Consider the following 23,911-nt stretch of genomic DNA (forward strand, 5'->3'; position numbering starts at 1 on the left):
CGAACTCCGCCCGATGCTTAATGGTGAGCTTGTTGAATGTAGCACAAAAGCGACAGACCGAGACGTCGTGGTCTGGGCCTAAACAAGGAATACAGAGGGAATGGAAATCCTTGTGCGGTATTTGCTTCCCACATGAAATACAACTATTAACTTTGTCTGACATCGGTCTGAGGCAAGAAAAGTTTCCCCAACGGGGTACTTAGCTTTCAAGAAGACTTTGGTTGCAAAATTTTCGTAATTTCAGGAGCTGGCCGACCGGCACTTGCGAACTGCTTCTGCTTCGGGCACCGCGCGGCAAGAAAGACTGAAGAAAATGGCATCGGCTGGTTCTTTTATACCCCTGTTGCGCTGACGTCAGGGAAGAAGCGACGACAACCGACGCCGGACCTAGACTTTGGAATTCGGCCGACCGAGGACCCACCTGACGGCAGGAGAACCCATCTGTTATGACTGCAGCTGTATGCACGATGAACATCTCAGAACGTTTGTACTAAAAAATGAAACAAAAGAAAAAGACATTTCAAAATATTGTATTTACACATTTCAGGAAGAAAAGTAATTCAGAAATCAAGAGTCGATTTTGCTGCTACATTCACAGCTTTCCTTTCTGACTTCAGATTCCTTTGCGGACACTGCGCAATAGGGTTCAAGTACAATCTTTACAGAGATGTAAAGTCAAACTTTCAAGTTTAGAGATCATTAATAAATGTTGTTTTATATGACACTTTTCTGCTCCTTGGCAGTTAAGCTATCCTTCCATATTGGAAACTTTTGACAAAGTTCGAGTCGCTGTCACTGGAGTGCTGTTCGTTTTATTAGCTGAACTTCTATCAGACATAATTTTACTGTTGAACGCAGTCAGTTATTTATGAATAACACTGGGGGAAGCAGGGTAATGTTGAACAAAAAATTAGCTACATACATCAAAGTCAGCCTGAGAATGTGCAGGAAGTTGAGCCACTAGAGACATTTACCTCTCTCGCTCTCTTAGAGTAAAATAAATCTAGTGCTTTTTTTTTTTTTTAAATATTACCTGGAGAAGCCGGAGAAAGTCGATCCACCGGAGGTAAATTTCCCCATTCTCCAATCTCCACCTGATACCTGTGCTAGTGCCTGGCTGGCTGTGACCTGTCTGTCCTGACTCGAGTTTGAACTTTGTTCACACTTTGTTAGTTAACTTAAATATTAAAACAGCTGCTTAAGAGTCTTCCTCCACTCCGTTCGCTGACTGCTGTGTGGCTGTGCTGCTGCCTGCTGCTACTTTAAATCTAATTCCAAAACCCAAACCCATTCCACAAACTGTTAATGTCAATATAGAGATACGGATAACGGTTGCTACCATATGTAGTACAAAGGTAAAGAGTCTCTACAAGTAGTACAGGCACACTCGAGTCGAACCCGCCCCTCAGCTGAATTCAGAGTTCCGACAGGCTGTCAGTCGGCCTCATGAAGCTGACGTCATCACACACACCCCTGCACGTGATGACATTAGCACCAATATCGAAAAAATAAACTTGGGAAACTTATGAATTGAAGGGACCACTTGAGAATTTGTGGCACCTCTTTATTTTAACCTCAAAACCGGTAAATACTGAGGAATTCAGTATGGTTGAGAGGTATGGCACCCTGCACAACATAAGCACTTCAAGCCCCATCCCACCCTAAAAAATGAGACATTCTTCTCAGCAGTGATCCCAAAATGACCATCACAACCAGTCCAGTGAAAACATACAATCATGATCGCATACAAATCTCCAGAACTCTCTAGGTGGCAGTCTCCATTCATTTTTCCCATCCCATTGAACTGGTCAAAGTAATGAAGCTGCAATAAAGTACAGTTTTGTACCTACCATAAATGTAGATGTTCGAAGATCCACATTGCTGCAGTCATAACCTGTGGGTAGTCCGCTGTCCTCGGTCGGCCCGAATACCAAAGTATTAGGCTGGCGTCGGTCATGGGCGCTCAGATCTGACGTCAGTGCGCCATGGTATTAAAGCGCATGACCGACGTCATATCCTCAGTCTTTTCTTGCCCCAGATGTCAGAAGGCCCTAAAAAGAAAGGCCACAGCCAAAAATACAAAAACCTCCAAAACCCATGTACAAACAACATCTACCACCCAAACTACAGAGGGGAAGGAGGGAGGGTAAATTGGACTGCAGCAATGTGGATCTTCGAACATCTACATTTATGGTAGGTACAAAACTGTACTATGTTCTTCATCTCACATTGCTGCAGTCATAACCTGTGGGTAGAATCCCAAAGCAAAGGTAAAGGGAGGTTGGCAAAATCATAAAGCATTGGGAGCTGCTAACATGCCCTGTAAAACTGCAGTGGCAAACCCAGCCCTAGATTTGGAATAAAGAGGGAGATGGTAATGTTTAGAAAAAGTGTGCACTGAACTCCAAGTAGCTGCTTCCAAAATATCTTTAGTAGCTACCCCCCTTAAAAAAGCAGTAGAAGTGGCAGTAGCCCTAGTGGAATGAGGTCTAATTCCAGCCGCAATCTCCTTACCATGATGAGAATAACAAAAAGCAATACAATGACCAATCCACTTAGAAATAGTTTGTTTTGAAACGGGTTTCCCCTGAGAGCCCAAAGCAAAAGAAACAAATAACTGTTGAGACTGTCTGAACCCTTTCGTTCTGCTCAAATAATAACGCAACTGCCTGTGAATATCTAAAGTGTGTAAAATTTTCTCCCCTTTATTTTGAGGATCAGCATAAAAAGTAGGCAAATGAATAGATCGGTTCAAGGCCACATTTGAAACCACTTTAGGCATAAAAGTAGGGTTAGTACGCAGAGATACCCTATCCTTATGAAAAATCAGGAAGGGTTCAACTGCCATTAGAGCCTGTAATTCAGATACCCTTCTAGCAGACGTAATGGCCAACAAAAAAGCAGTCTTCCAAGACAAGAACTTTAACTCAGACGTAGCTGCAGATTCAAAAGGAGGTAAAGTAAGTTTTTCCAACACAAAATTGAGATCCCAGGAAGGAGTAGGAGCTCTACGCGGGGGTCTTATGTTCTGTGCCCCTCTAAGGAATTGCTTAAACAAAGGATGAGAGAATAATGGTGGGTCACAGTCATAGTGAGCAGAAATGGCTGCAGCATGAACTTTTACAGAGGAGAAAGACAAACCCTTGTCTAATAATTCCGTAAGATATTGAAGAGAAACACTCAAATCAGGCCTGGAAACATCAAAGCTCTTTGCTCTGCTCCAAATAAAAAATCTCCTCCATTTATCAGCATAAACTTTCCTAGTACTAGGCCTTCTGGCCTCCAAAATAACATTCAAAACTTGCTGAGGAAGCTGCGACCCTCCAGGTTCTAGAACAGAACATGCCAGGCTGTTAGATGCAGGGACTGAATCCTGACATTGAGGAAATGATTGTCTGCCTGAGACAAAAGGTGTGGAATTGAAGGCAAAGGCCAAGGAGGCTCCCGTACTAAACTCCTCAGCAGAGGGTACCAGTGCTGTCGAGGCCAATCTGGAGCTATTAGAATCATGGAGGGCTTGTCTTGTCTGACCTTCAAGAGCACCTTGGGAAGAAGAGGCAGAGGAGGAAAGGCATAGACGTGAAGATTGCTCCAACTGAATGATAGAGCATCCACTTTCCAAGCTGTTGGATGAAACATCTTTGTGCAAAACTTTGGCAACTGGAAATTTAGTGGAGAAGCGAACAGATCTATGTCTGGAGTCCCCCATATCACTGTCAACTGTCGAAATACATGAGGATCCAACTTCCACTCGTGGGGATCCACCATCTGTCTGCTCAAAACATCTGCTAAGGAGTTCTGTGCTCCTGGCAGATACCTTGCCCGAAGAGTGAGGTGTAAACTGAGAGCAGTCTCCCACAAAATCATAGTTTGCCTGCAAAGAGGGTACGAATGGGTTCCCCCTTGCTTGTTGATGTACCACATGACAGTTGTGTTGTCTGTTTGAATCAACACTTGTCCTGGGCGAAGTAGATCCTTGAAAGCCATCAATGCAAATTGGACTGCTAACATCTCCTTCAAGTTGATATGCAAATGTTGAAGTCTGACAGGCCACGTGTCTTGAACCCATTTTCCATTGAGGTGAGCTCCCCAAGCCTTGTCCGAGGCATCTGTCGTTAAGATCTGACTTGCCTCTGGTCGGGTCACAGAGAGTCCCTTGTTTAGGTGACATTCCTGAGCCCACCACAAAAATTCCTTTTGAATGCAAGGTATTATCTGAATGACAGTGTCCAGATCGTGGCAGTGTTGCGTCCATACATTTTTGAGATACCATTGTAGCTTCCTCATATGCAGTTTGGCATTGGGAAGCACCAGAATACAAGATGCCATGAACCCCAAGGCTTGAAGGACTGTCCTTGCAGTCAGCCTGGACCGTAGAGATAATTGTTGGAAGTAAAGTGTAAGGTTCCTTTGCTTGTCCAGGGTCAAAAAAGCCATCTGGGAGGCTGTATTCAGTCTCACACCCAGAAAGCACATTTCCTGAGAGGGTACTAGACTGGACTTTGTTTCGTTCACAGAATACCCTAGGCACCTTAACACTGCCATAACATACTGTAGATGGTGAAGTAGCTTGTCTTGGTCTTGAGCAAGAATCAGGCAATCATCCAAATAAGGATAAATTTGTATTCCTCTTAACCTTAAGAAGGCTATTACTGGAGCCAGAACCTTTGTAAACACCCTGGGCGCAGTAGATAAGCCAAAGGGCAATGCAGAGAACTGATAATGTAAAGTCCCAGCCCGAAAACGCAGGAACCTCCTGCAACTGGGCCTGATAGGAACATGAAGATAAGCCTCTTTGAGATCCAGAGTTACCATCCCGTGATCTTTGCCCAACAGAGGCAGAAGTTGTTGCAACGTCAACATTTTGAATTTTGGAATGTCCAGGTATGTGTTGAGGATAGATAAATCCAAAATTGGCCTCCAAGTGTTTCCTTTCTTTGGTACAAGAAACAGGCGAGAATAAAATCCTAGGCCCACTTCTGACAGAGGGACCTGCTGTATAGCCCCCATTTGAAGAAGTAAAGAAATCTGTTTGTGAGCCTCTACCCTTTGCTGAGGAGGAACGTCTGGCATGCCTTTGAAAGGAGGCAATGTGTGGAAATAAAACTTGTAGCCTCGGTCTATAATGTCCAACACCCATTTGTCCTGGGTGACTAAAAGCCAGCTTTGCTTGAAGAGTGCCAACTTTCCTCCCAAAGGAGCTGCCAGACAGGAAGGATCTGGCAGCTGAAGATGCAGGTCATTGGGCCTGTTTACGAAAGGACTGGCCCCTGCCCTCACCTGTAGATTGTGCAGGGGAACTCCACGTTCTAGGCCTGAAAGAACCCTGAGCTCTGCCCCTACCACGTCTAGATCTGCCCCTAGACTGTAAATCAGAAGAAGGGTAAGCCCATCCCTTAAGTAGGCCAATTCCTGCTAAACTTAGGGGGCTGCACCTGCAAAAAATCTTTAACAGTCTGCATAGACTTAGCCTTGTCTTCCATTTTCTTCAAGACAGACTCCACAGGAGAACCAAACAAAACTTCAGACTGCAAAGGAGCATCCAAAATTCTAGCTTTAACATGCTCTGACAAATTCTGATCCTTAAGACAGGCGTGTCTGCGAATAACTGAACCAGTGGCAGCCACCCTGGAAGAAGCCTGTAAAGCATCGAAACCACACTGCAAAGAATGCTTACCCACCTGATCAGAGGCATGAACCAAATCTTGTAATTCCTTACACCCTATTCCCTCTGTCAAAGCATCCACTTTAGATTTTAACTGAGTAAGGAGAAAATTCTGGTACTTCAACATATGAAACTGGCAATTCAAAGCCCTCATTGCTAAAGTGGAAGAGGTATACACTTTCTTACCCCACCTATCCAAAGCTCTAGAATCTTTATCCATAGGAACTGGATTCTTTACAACAGAAGCCCTGACACCCTTAGGTCCCTGGCTAATAGTTTCTGGGTCAGCCCTTGGGCTCTTATACAGGTATTTATGAGCCTCAGGCACTCTGTAATACCTATCTGGTTTAACTGGCGCAGGAGGCAAAGAGTCTGGATTAAGGGAAGCCTCAGAGAAAACGTCTTGAACAACATCCAAAACAGGAGGTATAGCCAAAGGCCGATGTTGTGGTAAAAACAAAAATTCCCTAAGCCTCTTTCGGGAATCTGAGAAATCCTGACCTTCCCATTTAAAATGCTCCCGCATAGAATGCAGGGTTTCTGAAAAAGAAAAATCCTCTGGAGGAGAAGCAGAAGGACTGGAATCCTCTGCGTCTGAATCAGAATAAGGAGGAAAATCCTGAACGTCTTCAGCCGAAGACTCTGAGTAATCTGAAGCCTGCTCCAAACTTTCCACCTCTGGTTCCACCCTAGGCCTCTTATCAGGAGGGGGCATAGAACCCCTGATTAAGGAAATTAAATCTTCTGCCATTTTAAGCATGTGTTTTTTAGGTACAGGACCTGCAGAACTAGGACTGACACCTGTGAAAGGCAAACCAGGCCTGCCTTTGGAAGGTACCTTAGAGACAGAAGGAGAAGGCCTAACCACCTTAGGCAAAGAAGGGAGTACAGCAACCTGAGAGGCCCCCTCAGCCTGACCTGACTCCTGAGAGGCCACATCTTGCAAAATTAACGTCTCCCCCCGAGACTCAGCTGAAACCTCGGCTGGATCTACAGATTCCACCGTAGTTTCTAAAGAACCGGCGTCCGGAACGGACGACTCATCCTGCTTGGACCTTAATGATTTTTCTTTGCGCTTCTTCGCGGTAGCGGGCGTCGGAGGATCCGACGGCATATTGTAATTACACCGCTTACCGAAGACAAGCCTGGCGCAATCTAACCTACGTTTAATGGTGCGCTTATTAAATCTAGGACAAAAGCGACACCCGACTACGTCGTGCTCAGGCCCCAAACAAGGAATACAAAGAGAGTGGTAATCCCTATGCGGTATCTGTTTCCCACAAGAAATACAATTATTCACTTTTTCTGACATCCGGACTTAACTGAGGCAAGAAAAAACAAAAATATTCCCCAACGGGGTACTTAGCCAACTTGGTTTCGGTCTGAAACTCAGAATACGAAAATTTCAGAACGCCGAACGGCACTTGCAAACGCTGCTTCTGCTTTGGACCATGCGGCAAAAAAGACTGAGGATATGACGTCGGTCATGCGCTTTAATACCATGGCGCACTGACGTCAGATCTGAGCACCCATGACCGACGCCAGCCTAATACTTTGGTATTCGGGCCGACCAAGGATAGCGGACTACCCACAGGTTATGACTGCAGCAATGTGAGATGAAGAACATCACTACTTACTATAAAATATCAGGAATATGACATGAACAGCTAACAACACTGGTACATTACACGGTATCTGTTGCAATACTAACCTCAAGAACGACAGTGAATATTGAAATATAACCATCATTACGGACAACTTCAAAGATGTTACCAGATTCTACTATCTCCAAAATCAGTGTGGATCTAACTTGCAGTATGGTATAATTGAGGTTGTTTTCCATTAAGGATAAGCTCTGGCAACCTATTCTGGATGACCTTTTCTTGGGGAAGATCTTTTTTTGGCAAGCCTCTCAGGATCTAGTTGAAAAACTCTTAAGAAAAAGGGCACTGATGACCATAGAAGGACCTTTAAAACACGTCATCAACATAATTAGGTAGCACTCCTACATTAAATGGCACTGATGCCAGCAAAGGGTCTGTTTATGACAACAGTGCTGAGTACCATATCAACATCACTAAAGGGCCACCTATAGTAATATTCTTGACAAGCACATGGCCTGCCCTTTGTCAGGTACTATAGTTATATTTCTTCAAGTAGCTTAATAAGCTGCAACCCCTGTAACCCACGTTTGATCTCAAGAATTTCCGTCTTCCTAACAAGTATTCATACACTAAACCATCTTTTAACCTAGCTAAATTTTAACTTGTGCTTTTCCTACTTCCCCTTCATAATACTCACAAACCTACAAAGTTTTGCATTACAGTCCCCCGTTTACAGAAAAGAGAGAGCATGCCCAAAATCATAACAACTAAAAGATGGATGTAGGCTCATCAGTGACGTAAATGCTGCTAGGTTCCAAATTATAATTCAGAGGAAACTATAGACAGTCACAGATGTAATCATTGGCAGTGAAAGAGAATTTAAATACCTACTAGGAGAATTATCAAGTATAGCTCATACCCTTGGAATTAAAAGTCACAACAGCAGATGGTAGTAAAACTTTCAGTGCCCACAGAGGATTAATAATATGCAAAGTGGTCCAGAAGTATTCTATCCCCAAATACACACTTATATTAGTGACTTTCTGGAAACAGACTAGCAGGTAATCTTATTAAAAAAATGTCAATAGCACACGCTGAGAAAAAGTGGATAAACAGAATGGAAAACTATCTTTTTAAGACACCTTTATTCTTAAGCTAAACCATTTTGAGGAAAAAAATGTTAAGAAAGTCTCACTTTTCAGTCAGCCTGACTACATTGAGAAGTTACACACTAAATCTGTTTCAGTATTGGTCTCACTATCAGTACAACTAATAAAATGGGGGGATTAGAAATGCTTAAATATTTGTGTGGGTCAAGGCTGTGAAAAAAAAAAAACAGCATGGGATGCTATCCTGGACTGATTATGAACTACAACAGAGTCCAAGGAAGACATAGCCAAAATAGGAAGCAGTAAACAGAATGAACAAATGACAAGAAATAAAAGCTACTGTACCTTAATTAAAATTAGCCTCTGTCTGGCTCCATAGTACACATGGATGGTGCCTTGAGTGTGCCTCAGGTGACTGGGGTTTGATTACCTGTCCCAGCATTGAAGGCATTAGTTAGGGAGGGAAAGCACTATGGAATAAGCTCCCTATCTGCGTGAAGCAGAGTTCATCCCTGACTCTATTCAAAAAAATAAATAAATAAAATGATCATTGGATGGGAAATCACAAATTCACCTTCACCCATGGTCTGGCCCTCATATCTCAGATGGACAGAGGTCAACAGTAAAGTAAAGTGGGGGGCATGGAGAGGGTTGTGCTCAGGGAATTCCCTGGTGGAGATCCAGGAACCCCTTTGCATGCTTCAAGGTAGGGGGTGAGGCTATTTGCTGGAAATATTCCTTACAGAATTGAGGGATGACCAGTGCAGACAGCCCATAGCATGGCTCTCTTCAGCTGCTTAGCTGGACATGGGCACAAGAAGATACGGTTAAATTAAAAAACATCAAACCACTCCTGTAAGTTGTCTGAATAGTGGTCCCCCCTGTCAACTGTCATGGAGAAGGGATGGGTTGACTGGCCAGCAGGGGGCTGATGACTGAAAGACAGCGGGGGCAAAAAGTACAAAAAAAAAAAAAAAAAAACCAGCACCTAAGTATGCAATAAGCTACAAAGTATTGAGAAGTATAGGTGTACTACAAGTACAAAAAATAGCAACTTTTCTTTCTAGAGATTAGGCAAGAATTCGTCAGTGTAAGGTCAAACAGAAGATGGAGGTGGTCTAGTTGAGCAAAACTACAGGTCAAATAAATAAATGGGGTGTTTAAGCTCAAGAAAAATACATCACTCCATCAAAGATTTCATACTTCTGAAGGTTGAAAAAATTCTGTTGGAATCGGTATGATAGTTTTTCGTGATGCTCTCCTTTAAAATGGGTTCAACCTAAGTTTTACATTATAACATTAGAAACCATGAAAGTTACGAGCATGTATTATATCACTGAATGTAACTGTAGAACTCTGACTATGTTAATTGTTTTTGGTCATAATTTCAACACTGTAATCTTACAGCATTATCTGAACATTTGCTCTGACAATACACAGTTCCATGGCTAACAGTGTGTCTGTATTTCTACACATTTTTTCATGCTTCCTGGCTAGAATCACCTTATGGAATGTAAATAAACAATGAAAGTACAGAGATTCATGAACTGGGGTGCCACAGATTGTTAAGTTTTAAAGTAGATACAAAAATGATAAACAGAAAAGTTATAAAGAAATGTTTCACAAAATAAAAATATTTGCAACTTTGGTAGTTATTAACATGACAAAACTTCCACCATACTCATCTTAGGGCTTTACATCAAGACGTTTGAGCTGTCATTGTGTCAGTGTGTCTCAAGGGTGATTCTGCAGTTGCTATATATATTTTTTCACATTTCCTGCCAGAAATCACCCTTTGGGACTGACGTGTAGACAACATAGTAATCCATACGACTCACAAGAAGTTCAGACTACTGATCCTTGCAACCATTACACCTTGCCAGTTATGACCCTAGACTGTCCTTCCCCTCTAAAGGAGGGCTAGGCCATCCACTGTAGAGATTACTGGGGTCTCAGACAGTATACTGCAACCTTGGTGTAAAAGATGAACAGAACACTCACCTAGCTGAACAAACACTTCTAACTCTGGCAGTTAACATTTTGAAACAAAACATTCACAATACTCTTCACCTTCAGTACCTACATCGTGAAACAAGAGAAAGTTAGTAAGCAATTCCATCTCACACAGATTCCAAGGTTACCCTGCAGCTGTTATGTATGATGGGAGGGGTGCAGGGTGGTAGATGTGCATTGGCTGGTATGGAAGGATGTGTCAAGGGACTGTTTTCCTTATCTCAGTAAAAAAAAAAAGACAGTTTTTCCAGGGAACAACCTACATTTAATTTGCTAATATGGGGAGGGCAAACCCATGGGTGACTAGAAGTTTAAAACAAAATTAAACATCTGTTCTCCAAGGGCCTCTGATGAAAAAAATGGTCTTTCTAGACCCAGTCAGATTAACTTGGTAAACAAATGTCAATCAATCAATAAATAAATAAATGTTACAGCTTTTCACTTAATATGTTTCAGACATCCTGAATATTTTTTAATGTTGGGGTGCAGCACACAATCAGTACCACATTAACTGGGCTTTTGTTAAATGGGGGATAGTTAACTTCATTGGGTGGACAGGGGGGTAATTTTTAAAGGGACTGCAGTTTTAAAATGTTACAACTAGAGACGAGGTTTGTTGAGCAGTTATCCGGAGGTCACTGTAAATCAGTTTCTGTTAGGCAGGGGGTGATCTACTGCATTGGGTGGAACTGGGGTAATTATTAACAAAGAAAAAGGTCAGAACAACAGCTGTCAGCTGTAGATTCCAGTCTACCTGTTCTGCTGATACTGAGGGACTGGTTACTCCCTCTGTCACCATAAACAGGTTTGATTTGGGAGGGAGTGGTATAACACTGGAAGCACTAGAAGGTTACATGCATTCTACTTTGCAAAACACTGAGCTTTCTCTGAGATGATTTTCTCTGTTGGGTAGTTTACTTGTGGTTATTATAAGTAGCAATAAAACTGTCATGGTGTCAGCAATTAGCAATGCAGTTAGGAGAGCATTTAAAGGGTATGCATGCCATATCTCAGCATTAATTAAAAGCACTTTGTTTTTTTTTTTGAAGTTCACCTAAATGCAGTACCCAGAATATCATCACTTAAAATTAGCAAAGGAATAAATAAAGGAGTTGCAACACGTCAGTAAGCAGAACCGAGCCCTGAACTAAAGCTGCTTATGGAAAATGTAGCTTGCAACAGACACATGACCAAAGCTGGACGGTGGAAATCTTGTGCTCAAGAGCGTGCCAGCCAAAGGTGGTGGTGGGTGAGTAAATGACAGGACTGCAAACAGGTCTGGTAGTGGCATCAGGCCATATTCTCTGAAGTACTTACACAAGCAGTTTTTCCCAGTTCCCATGAGACTCATGAACATCTGTCTGAAGTCTAGTTCCTGCACTGCTAGCCTGACACTGGCCGGTCCCTCCTAGCCTGAGTCAATGGACTCTGTTAGTCTAAAGGGAAGACTATGACAGGAAAAGCTTCATCTTCACTTACAGCTGGACACTGAATGCATGACTCAAAACACCCTTTGTATCTTTGTATTTATCTGCCGTCTGTTGTCCCTCCAACTTTGCATTCAAAATCATCCATTTGTCTACTTTCCTCCAGAAACTGTCCTACACTCTCCTTCCATAATTAGATTTTTCTTGAGTATCTCATCTCTCACCCCATCTCTGTTTATATAACAAAAGTGTTCTATTGGCCCAAAATAAAATTAGTTACCTTCTTACTGCCCCACCTTTTACCATCCTATGTATTCTCCTTGCCTATTCCCCAGCTTACTCTTGTATCTTTCCTACTATACTACACATGTTCCTTTCATCCCATTTTTGAGCTGATAGAGGAGATGCTATGATTTTGCCCCCACCCCAGGACTGTTCAGGCACTGTAACAACGTTTTGAGCTGCAGTGCACTGTAGCACATATTCTGAATATCTAGGTAACCTGTGCTTCTTGCAATCTTAATTCTTGAGTCCATATATTTTTATGATACAAGAGCACAGTTCTACAAAGTATCTGTACTCTGCATGTTCTCATTGCTCTGCTTTACCACTTATCACAAAATCTGCTGCTCTATTTTCATTCTAGCTTTGCTCTTTAGTAAGGATGTTTGCTCGGTACTACTGACTAGATATAGATCTATAATTAGTATTTGTCATGTTGCCCACTGCTTTCTTGCACAAGCACTGTGCAATAAAGGTCTACGAATTCCTCCAATAATCTGTCCAAAGGTGTAGCCATGCATGGTTGGGATACCAGAGGACCACTTTATAAGAAGGTTTAAAAAAAGAGAGATGGCTTATATGAGTAAACTCTGTCGAAATTTAAGCTAATTCCTACCACACAATGCTGTGCAAATCATGCTTAGAAAAACAGGCAGACTTACTCATTTGAAAAACAATCTATTTATATGATTCAAGAGGGAAAATCCGAACATTTTATGTAGTTTCCTCAGTGTGTATGTCCTGCCACCTGAGAATGACATTTTCAGGTAGGGGAAGCAACAACATGAAAGTGTGGCTACAAAATAAACATTTCTGACTATATTACTGTGTTGGTGTAAAATGTTTCTTTAACTAACAATTTATGGAAAGAAACTTACTTGGTTCTAGTTTTTTCAGATCTTCCAGCTTGAAATCTTCTTGAGACTGAGTACTCTGGAAAATTAAAAGTGAATATTAAGTATTACTAAATTAAAATATTTTCTTTCACTGATTAATACATGGTTAAAAATGTTACAACAGCTTAGGCAGCCACATGATAATCATGGGATGCAATCAGCATTTGTCTGCATAAAGAAAAGTTGTGTAAAATCTTTCCATAACCATAGATGTCCTTCTCTTCCATGTTGCAGCATTCTGCATATGGGTTTACCCCTTCAGTCTCGCAAACGTACGACTAGTATCACAAAGCTTTCAGTCCCTCTGCAGTGCATCAGATGTGGAAGAGATTTTGTGGGCCATAAAGGTGCCGTCGGCATACACCAGCCCTCAGAACAGTAGCCCCAGTCGGAGCCAATCCAGTAAGGGCAATTGCATATCACTGCCATCCAGAAAGGGAAGTTATTAGCTGATAAGATGGGAAGGAGGGTGGGAAGGAATACTGCAACATGGAAGAGAAGGACAGCTATGGTTATGGTACGATTTTACACAACTTTTTTATGTCCTTCTATTCCTATGTTGCAGTATTCTGCATATGGGTGAGTGCCAAAGCTCACTGAGGTTGGGGTGGTGGTCTAGAGGCAGACTCCATGAATCCATGCAGGACAGCCCTGGTGAGCCCTGCCCTGGACCTGGAGATGAGGTCAAGCTTGTAGTGCTTGGTGAAAGTGTGGACTGAGCACCAAGTAGCAGCTTCCAGGATAGAAGAGGTATCCAAACCCTTGAAGAAGGCTCCTGAAGATGCCATTGCTCTTGTGGAATGAGCTTTAACTGTCCCTTGCAGGGTCTTACCATTGAACTGGTAACAGAAGATAACTGCTTCTGAGATCAAAGTAGAAACAGCCTGCTTGGTAACAGCCTTCCCCAGAGCCCTGGGGTGAAAGGATATGAAGAGTTGGTCTGTCTGTCTAAGAGACTTGATGTTGTGCAGGTAGAATCTGATCTGCCTGTGAACATCCAGGGAATGCACCCTCTCACTGTCTCCTTGTGGGTTTGGGAAATGGTAGCTGAATGGCCTGATTGAGGGACAGGTCACCGACTACCTTGGGCATTAAGGACTGATTTGTCCTAAGTGTAACCCTATCTTTGTGGAAAACTAGAAATGGTGGGGTAGCCATTACTGCTTGGAGCTCGGATACCCTCCTGGCTGAGGTTAGAGCCTCTAAAAGGACAGTTTTCCAGGTACTGTGCTTTAAAGACGCTTTGTTAGCTGGCTCAAAGGGAGGTAGCGTAAGCTTCTCTAGTATGTAGTTGAGGTCCCAAGGAGGGCAAATGGGTTTCCTGGGGGGGCCTCAGGAGCAGTACCCCTTTGAGGAAGTGTTTGCAGGGGAGTCTGGATGCTAGTGGGGGTTCCAAAGGCAGACAGGTGGGCTTTGATGGATGAGTAAGCCAGTCAAGACTGCAGTAGTTCACACAAATAGGACAGCACTAGAGGGGGTTCGCTGAGAAGCAGATCCAGCTGTCTTTTATGATACTAAATAGTGAATTGTTTCCACTTGGAGAGAGATGATTTTCTAGTATAAGGTTTCCCGGTCTCCTGCAGGACACTGAGCATGTCCTCATTGTAATGGTGTCTAAATGGGATCAAAATCCTATCAGCCACAGAATAAGGTGCAGCATCTGCCACTGTGGATGGATTAGTGACCCCTTGTGCTGTGTGAGGAGGTCCACTCTGGGGGGTAACTTGTGGTGATTGCCCTTGGACAAATGTAGAAGTAAGGGGAACCAGTGCTGTCTGGGCCAGTAGGGAGTCACCAACAAGATTTTTGGGTTGTCCTGCTGAATTTTTAGCAGGACCTTCTGAATGAGTGAGAAGGGGGGGGGGCATATATCTATTTCCCTTTCCATGAAATTGAGAAGGCATCTGTTGCCAGTGCCTGTGGTTCAGGTGTCCTGGTGCAAAATCCAGGAAGTTGCCTGTTAATGGTGGAGGCAAACAGTTCTATTTGAGGTATACCCCACTGCGGACCAGGTACAGGAAGACATCTCTGTGCAGCATCCATTTGTGACTGTTTGTACTGGTTCAGCTCAAATAGTCCGCCTGTTTGTTGTGGAGCGAGGGAATGCGGGTTGCCTGGAGTGAGATTCCCTGTGAGGTAGCCAATTCCCATACCAAAACGGCTAACCTGCAGAGCAGGTAGGACTTGGTCCCTCCCTGTTTGTTGATAAACCACAGTGCAGTTGTGTTGTCTGTGTATATCAGAGGAATCCCTTGCGGAATGAAAGGTTGAAATGCCTGGAGGGCTAGAAGAATTGCCCTCATCTCTCGGGCGTTGATGTGTTCTGATTTTAGGTGATTTGGCCACAGGCCCTACACCTGCCAATTTCCAAGGGTGGCTCCCCATCCCAGGTCTGAGGCATCTGTGTGCATGACCTGAGTTGGTTGTGATGGTTGGAGAGGAAGGCCTGGGTTGCGCTGTACCTGATCCAACCACCATACTATTTCCTTTTTTAGGCAGGGTCGAAGGGGTACAATGTACTTCAGAGGCTGGTTGTGTTGCTTCAAGACTGAGTGGAGGTACCACTACAGCTTCCTCATGTGTAGCCTTGATAAAGGCAGCATGGGTATGGTGGCTGCCATGTAGCCCAATAGCTTGAGGTACTGCCTTGCAGTCAACTCTGTAGTGTAAAGTACCTGGAGGAGATGTTCTGACAAGGAGGTTACTTTTGGAGGTGGTAGGTATGCCTCCATGAGATCTGAGCATATTCTGTATCCTAGGAAAACAATGTCCTGAGTTGGTTGAAGATGGGATTTGGGCAGAATTATCTGGAATCCCAGAGACTGCAGTAAGATCACCATTAAGTGGGTGTGCCCTTGCAGTATTTGTTAGCTGGGAGCCTGGATCAGCATGTCGTCCAGGTAGGGGAATATCTGTATTCACTTTGTCCTGCAGTGAGCCACCACAGGTGCTAAGCATTTGTTAAAGACTCTGGGTGTGGTGGAAAGACCAAAAGGCAAGGCAGAGAATTTCCAGTGAGAGGAGCCCACCAAGAATCTTAAGTATTTCCTGTGGGAGGGCCTGAATGGGATGTAGAGATAAGCATCTTTTATGTCTAATGTAGCCAAGAATCCCTGTGGTATAATCAGGGGGAAAAGGGCTGGTAGGGTAAGCATTTTGAAGGTAGGGACTTTTAGGAAGAGATTGAGTTAGGATGGGTCTCCATGGTCCATCTTTCCCAGGGATCAGGAAGAGCCTTGAACAGAAACCTCTTCTTTTTGCAGAGGAGGGAACTGACTCTACAGTGCCCTGGTCTAACAGTGTCTGCAGTACTGGTTGTAAGAGGTGCACCTGCTGTGTAGGGGGTTGAGAAATGCCCCACCATATGGCAGAGGAGAGCCATGACATGAAGTAGCCATTCTGGAGGATGGACAGGACCCACTTGTCTCTGGTGAGGAGGGCCCAAAGAGGGAGACAATGAGAGAGGCGGGCAGACAGTGGTACCGTAGGAGATGGGGGGGGGGCAAGACTGGCAGGTAATCAGATACTACCTAACCTGTCCTGAAAGGGAGTTCTCTGGCTAGAAGCAGTGGATGCTCTAGGTGGAGAATGTTGTTTTCTGGTGGATTTACGATGTCTAGGAGGAGGAGGAGCGGGCCAGGAGTGCTTCCTAATAAACAGTGTTTTGCAAGGATAGTTCCTGTGAAACAAACACTTGCTGGTCTCACCGGTCCCTAAGGTCCTGCATCTCTTTTCCCTTCTGTTGCAGAAATTTAAAGAGGTCTGCGACCTTGGAGCCAAGAAGTGCAGCATTGTCCAGGGGGACATCAGTGAGCTTTCTCCTGAAATCATCTGGCAGGGACTGTAGGTGAAGCCAGGAGTATCTGTGCAAGGCAGATGCTGATGCTGCTGACCTGGCAGAGGATTCAGCAGCATCATAGCTACACTTGGAGTGTCTAGTGACCTGGGATGTGAGAGCCATGAGAGAGGACAGTGATGCTTTGGCAGGGGAGTCTGGTATATCTGCCAAATGTTTGGTGACAGATTGTAAAAGAGATAAAGTGTACTTGGCCATGTGGGTCTGATAGTTTGTGGCTCTGAAAGCCAAGGTAGCAGAAGTATAAATCTTTTTGCCTACTCTTAACGTTGTCTTGCTGTCCTTGTCAGCTGGGAGAATGGTGATAGTAGGCAAAAGTTTAGTGGCACCAGAAATAGGGGCTGGATCAGCTGGTGGGCACTTTATCAGATGCTTAGCAGTGTCAGGTACTTTGTAAAACCTATCCGGTCTGCGTGGGGCAGGAGGCTGAGAGTTAGGATTCAGAGATGCTGAAGAAAAGGAATCTTGGAAGGCAGGGAGGATGGGAGGAATAGCAGATGGGCCATGGGTTTCCATTTGAATGAGGTCGTAACATTTCTGAGAAATCGCATTTAAAGTGCGCCTTCATCCTACTAATTGTCTCACTGAAGGTCAGATCTTCCACTGGAGAATCAGGGTCCAGTGACTCTTCCTCCGGAGATCCGTATCCCAAGGGCGAAGACAGCTGGGAGTTGTAGGAAATATTCCTCAGAGGAATCTGAAAGGACCTGCTCTTCCCTGGGAGTTTGATCTGTAGGCAGGGGCCTAGGGCTTAGGAGAGGTGGAGACAGAAGTAGGTGTAGGCCTCAGTGCCAGGAAGGCACTGAAAGGACTCTGGCTGAAAGCCTGCCAATCAGGCATGCTTTCTGAAGAGAGGGGAAATGTGTTTTCTCTTTTCCCTTCTTTTTAAAGGGGCAGCGGGCGTCTATCTGGAAACCGGTGACTGTAATGGGTTGGGAAGGCTCAGACAACTCCCCATGAAATGCTGACCCCCCCCGGCGTTGGCAAGCGGCGTCGGAACAGCCATGGTGGAAGTGCTCTCGCCTGTGGATGGTGCGGCATCTTTAAAGGTGCCAGTGACCTCCAAGGTGGCGGATCCGGTACCCGATCCTGAAAAAGTACAGTTTTGTACCTACCATAAATGTAGATGTCCGATAGATATGCAACTGCAGTCATAACATGTGGGTTGTCCTGCCTCAGGCAGCCCTCGGTCGGCCGGATTCCAAAGTCTGGGTCCGACGTCGGCTGATGTCTCATTTCTCTCTGACATCAGAGCGGCTGGAGTACATAAGCATCAGCCGACGCCATTTTCTTCAGTGTTTCTTGCCCCAGATGCCAGGTGCCCTCCAAGGAAGGCTGTAATCAGATTGGAAGGAAAAAACAGGATTCCAAACAAATAAATAAATAAGCAATAAACAGATACACCATAACAGATATCCCCAGCTAAGAGGAACAGGGATAGGAGTGGACCCAAGGCATAGAGGGATATGGAGGGAGGGAAAATCCGACTGCAGTTGCATATCTATAGGACATCTACATTTATGGTAGGTACAAAACTGTACTATGTCCTTCAAGAATGCAACTGCAGTCATAACATGTGGGTAGAATACCATAGCTTAGCTGGGGGAGGAGGAATGCTCTAGGAAAGAGATGGTGTGGCAATCAAACCCTGCAGGACTGCCGAAGCAAAGCTTGCTCTGGATCTGGAGTATAGAGGGAGATTATAGTGTCTGGAGAATGTATGCACGGAGCTCCATGTAGCAGCTTCTAGAATGTCCTTTGTAGGCACCCCTCTTAAGAATGCTGTTGAGGTGGCTGTAGCTCTGGTGGAGTGTGGTCTGACATTGACTGGAACAGTCTTTCCATGGAAGGAATAACAAAATCTGATGCAATGTCCAATCCATTTTGAAATAGTCTGTTTTGAAATTGCTTTCCCTTGTACTCCAGGGGCGTAAGCTACAAAAAGTTGATCAGACTTCCTACTGTTCTTGGTTCTGTCCAGGTAGTAGCGAAGTTGTCTGTGAATGTCCAAGGTATGTAGCAGTCTTTCCCCTTTGTTTTCAGGATTGGGGAAGAAAGCAGGCAGGTGAATAGCTTGATTTAAAGAAACCCTAGATACCACCTTTGGCATAAAAGTAGGGTTGGTTCTTAAGGAGACCCTGTCTCGGTGAAAGATTATGAACGGTGGTATTGCCATTAGGGTCTGTAGTTCCAAAACCCTTCTTGCTGAGGTAATTGCCAACAGGAAAGCTGTCTTCCATGAGAGGAATTGAAAGTCCACTGAAGCTGCTGGTTCAAAAGGAGGTAAAGTCAGTTTTTCTAGGACAAAGTTGAGGTCCCAAGCTGGCACTGGAGCCTTTCTTGGTGGCTTAATGTTCTTGATTCCCCTAAGGAATTGCCTTAGCAAAGGATGTGAAAACACAGGTGGATCAGTGCTATATCTAGCTGAAATAGCTGAAGCATGTATCTTTATGGAAGAATATGAGAGTCCATTCTGAAGCATGTCTGCCAAATATTCCAGGATGAGTGGGATGTTCAATACTGATGCATCGTGACCCTTGCTGGTGTTCCAAATGCTGAATCTCTTCCATTTTGCCAAGTAAACCTTTCTGGTGGATGGTCTTCGAGCTTCTGTTAGTATCCACTGCACTTCCTTGGAGAGAGATAGATTGAGGTTATTCATGGGATCTCCCAGGCTGTCAGCTGCAGTGTCTGAAGGTTTGGATGCACTGTTTTGAAGCTGTGCTGAGCCAAAAGTAGGGGTCATGGGGGAAGGGCCCACTTCTTGTTGTGACATATGCTCCGTAGTAGTGGGTACCAGTGTTGTCTTGGCCAGTCTGGAGCTATTAGGATCCCCTTGGGTTTCTCTGCTTTGATCTTTAGTAATACTGTGGTCATCAGTGACAGAGGTGGGAATGCATAGATTTTTAGGCAGTTCCAGTTGAATGAAAGAGCATCTATTTTCCAAGCTTGTGGATGGTATGTCCTTGAGCAGAATTTTTGCAGATGATGGTTGAGGTGAGAGGCAAATAGGTCTACTTCTGGCCTGCCCCATGTCGAAGTGAGTTGTGTGAAGATCCTTGGGTGTAACCTCCACTCGTGAGGATCTATGAAATTCCTGCTTAGGCTGTCTGCCAGCACATTGTCTTTGCCTGGAACAAACTGGGATTGTAAATGTATGTTCAGGCTCAGTGATTTTTCCCAAAGATTCATTGTCAGTCTGCAAAGGGGGTAGGAATGGGTGCCTCCTTGCTTGTTTATGTACCACATCACAGTGGTGTTGTCTGTCCGTATCAGTAAATGGCCTTGTTGAAGTTGTTGTCGAAAGGCCTCGATGGCATGCATTACTGCCAGCATTTCTTTTTGGTTTATATGCAGATGTGTTTCCTTTGGAGACCATTGTCCTTGTATGCATCTGCCTTCCATATGCGCCCCCCATCCGATGTCCGAGGCGTCTGTGGTCATGGTCTGTGTTATCTGAGGTTTTTTGAATGACATACCTGTGTTTGCCTGGCTTACCGAGGCCCACCATAGGAATTCCTTTTGTAGGCATGGAATGAGCGGTATGGTTGCCTCTAAGTTGTTGTTGTGCTGAGACCATAGGCTTTTTAAGTACCATTGAAGCTTTCTCATGTGTAGTCTTGCTAATGGAACCAAGAGAATGCAAGATGCCATGTAACCCAGGGCCTGTAGGAATCTCCTTGCAGTCATCTGGGTGAGTTTTGCCAAACCCTTGAAATAATGAGTTAACTTCTCTTGCTTGTCTTCTGTTAGGTAAGCCATTTGAGAAGCTGTGTCCAGATTGGCTCCTAAGAAGGTTATTTGCTGGGATGGTTGAAGTCTTGACTTTTGAAAGTTGACTGTGTATCCCAGAGCCTGAAATAATTGTATGACATAGTTCAAGTTTTTTGTCAACATCAGTTTGTCGTCCGCTTGTATAAGGCAGTCGTCCAGGTACGGGTAGATTTGGATCCCCTGGAGCCTGCAATGAGCAATTACTGAAGCCAGGCATTTTGTGAATACTCTGGGCGCAGTAGATAAGCCAACTGGCAATGCTGAGAATTGATGATGCTCTGGCCCTGCAAGAAATCTGAGGTATCTTCTGCAGCTGTGTCTGATAGGGACATGCAGGTATGCCTCCTTGAGGTCCAGAGTAATCAGCCAAGACCCCTTGCCCAGCATGGGAAGGAGTTGCTGTAGAGTCAGCATTTTGAACTTTGGTACTATGAGAAAAGTGTTTAATGCGGACAAATCCAGTATTGGTCTCCATTGAGTTTCTTTTCTTGGCACAAGGAACAGTCTTGAGTAGAACCCCTGGCCTTGTTCTTGTTGTGGTACTCTTTCTACTGCTTTTATCTGAGCCAGCAGAGAAATTTGCTTGATAGCCTCTGCCCTCTGGTTTTGTGGTAGGTTTGGCATGCCCTGTTTTCTGGGTAAGGTGTGAAAGTGGAACCTGTAACCATGGACTATAATGTCCAAAATCCATTTGTCTTTTGTCAATCTGTGCCAATTGTCTGAAAACAGAGATAATTTTCTGCCCAAGGGTGCTTCTGTTTGCTCCTTGGTTGGCGGTTGTAGAGGAAAGTCATTGAGATTGTGTCTGAGGGGCGGGGGAGACCCCTGTGTCACTTCTTTGGCTTGCTGGCTGCCATTGTCGTCCCCTGTAGGAACCTCTGTATTGTCCTCTTCCTCGGCCACGCCTATTTTTGCCCCTTTGAAATTTTTCAGGATTAGGAAAGGACCAGTTCTTTGAAGGCCAATTCCTGCTGAATCTGGGGGGCTGAACCTGGAGGAAATCTTTGACCGTTTGAACTGATTTTGCTTTTTCCTCGATGGACTTTAACACATCTTTAGCATTAGCACCAAAAAGCTTGTTCTTTTCCAAGGGTGCATCCAGACGTTTTGCCTTAACATGATCTGGTAGAGGTTGTTCTTTTAACCATGCATGTCTGCGAATGGCTGCCCTACATGAAGCTTCCAATGCATCATACCCACACTGCAGAAAGTGATTGCTGACTTGCTGAGAATTATGTACAGCTTCCTGCAAAGACTTCCTGTCTAAAGGGTCAGGAGAAGCCAATGTTTTCTGTAAATCATCTAACAGGTAATCCTGATATTGTAACATATGAAAAAGGCAATTCAAAGCTCTCATAGATAAAGTAGTGGAGGTGTACACCTTTCTCCCCCATCTCTCTAATGACCTAGCTTCCCTGTTGGAAGGCAAGGGATTTTTAGAGGTGGAAGCTGAAACACCCTTAGGTCCCTGAGAAATAGTTTCTAAATCAACAGTATGGGCCCTGAACAAATGGGAATGTGTGCCTGGGACCCTGTAATATCTGTCTGGTTTGGCTGGGGCAGGAGGAAGAGAATCAGGGGTAACACTGGTGTCAGAATAAAGATCATCCAAAACATCAAGCACAGGAGGAATAGCTAGGGGCTTGTGCTGGGGCTTTTTAAGGAAGGTTCGAAGGCGCTTTCTGGAATCAGAATATTCCTGGCCTTGCCACTTGAAATGTTCCCTCATGGTATGCAGAACTTCCCCAAAAGAAATATCCTCAGGAGGGGAGGCCGAGGGAATGGAATCCTCTGCATCAGAATCCTCATAGGTCTGAAAGAGGTCTTCCTGGCCCTCGGAGTGGATAGAGTCCTCAGAGTCATCATCTGTAGGGATAGGTTCAGAGGGATCAACCCGGGGCCTCTTATCCGGAGGAGGCTGGGATGCTCTCTCAGGATGGGCCTGTGAACCTCTAATCATGGAAATTAAGTCTGCGGCCATAGACATGATTTGTGTCTCAGGAGTAGTTTGAGGCAAGGTTTTTGCTGTAAGGTGCTTAGTCTTGCTGGCTGCTTTAGCCCGAGTGTAGGCCTTAATAGACATGGCCATAGGAGGCCTGGCAGCTCCACGTGCAGGAGTGACCTTATCTACAGCAATGGTCTCTGGCATTTCCTCGGTTTCAGTATCCGGAGGAAAATCTATAACTGGTGTCGGTTCTGGTATCGGAGTAGTCGGTAATGCGGTGTCTTCGGTTCAGAGTGGTTGGATAACCGTCTCAGAGGGAACCGGAGCACTCGCGGTAGGTTTTGGCGTGGAGTCGGTGGTAGACGCGGGCCGAGGATGTCGGTCCCGGTCTTTTCGTTTCTTGGGCTTTTGCGATGTCGGAAGCTCCGACGGCATTGTATACGCAAATTTTTCGCCGAAAAAGTCTTCAGCGAACTCCGCCCGGCGCCTGAGAGTGCGTTTGCTGAAGCGAGCACAGGCGACACAGGCCGAGACATCGTGGTCTGGGCCAAGGCAAGGAAGACAGTAAGAGTGGAAATCCTTATGAGGTATTTGTTTACCACAAGACAGACAATTATTAACTTTTTCAGTAATTTCTGACATCGGCTGAGGCAAGAAAAGGTCCCCAACAGGGTACTTAGCTTTTTTGATGACTTCGGATTCGAAGAATACAGGAGCTGACCGACCGGCACTTGCGAACTGCTTCTGCTTCGGGCACCGCGCAGCAAGAAAGACTGAAGAAAATGGCGTCGGCTGATGCTTATGTACTCCAGCCGCTCTGACGTTGGACAGAAATGCGACATCAGCCGACGTCGGACCCAGACTTTGTAATCCGGCCGACCGAGGGCTGCCTGAGGCAGGACAACCCACATGTTATGACTGCAGTTGCATTCTTGAAGGACATCAGGCCTATGTCGGCCACAGGTTGGGAATCGGCCGTAAGAGGCTCAACAGTAGTTCAAGGCAATAATTATTTTATTTATTTATTTTTTATTTATTTATTTAACATTTGTTAACCGGGAAAATCCGACTTTGAATGAAGCCAATTTTCGGCGAAGGCCTAGGGACAAATGCTCCAGGCGTGTCTTTATAATGTGGGAGGAAACCGGAGCACCTGGAGGAAATCTACACGAATGCAGGGAAGACATGCAGACTCCACACAGAAAGCACCCCAGCTAAGAATCGAACCAGAGAAAGTACAGTTGTGTACACTTACCATAAATGTAGATGTTCAAGTGTATTCACTGTTGCAGTCATCACATTTGGGTTATCTGCTTGCAGTAGCCCTCAGTCGGCCTGAT

At 44.7% G+C, this 23,911-nt stretch overlaps 1 protein-coding gene across 3 annotated transcripts in view; it reads right to left on the reverse strand.

The window, feature by feature from the left end:
• AIDA (axin interactor, dorsalization associated) overlaps nt 1-23,911 on the reverse strand; it is an 857,654-nt gene that overhangs the window by 403,850 nt on the left and 429,893 nt on the right. For all 3 annotated transcript variants that reach the window (XM_044057885.1, XM_044057871.1, XM_044057878.1), the window contains exon 4: nt 12,979-13,033. In XM_044057885.1, coding sequence (XP_043913820.1) covers nt 12,979-13,033 — 55 coding nt within the window. The remainder of the gene's footprint in view (nt 1-12,978; nt 13,034-23,911) is intronic.

Source organism: Protopterus annectens, chromosome 1.part2, assembly GCF_019279795.1.
Source record: "Protopterus annectens isolate FY-2018-M chromosome 1.part2, PAN1.0, whole genome shotgun sequence".
Classification (NCBI taxonomy): Eukaryota; Metazoa; Chordata; order Ceratodontiformes; family Protopteridae; genus Protopterus; species Protopterus annectens.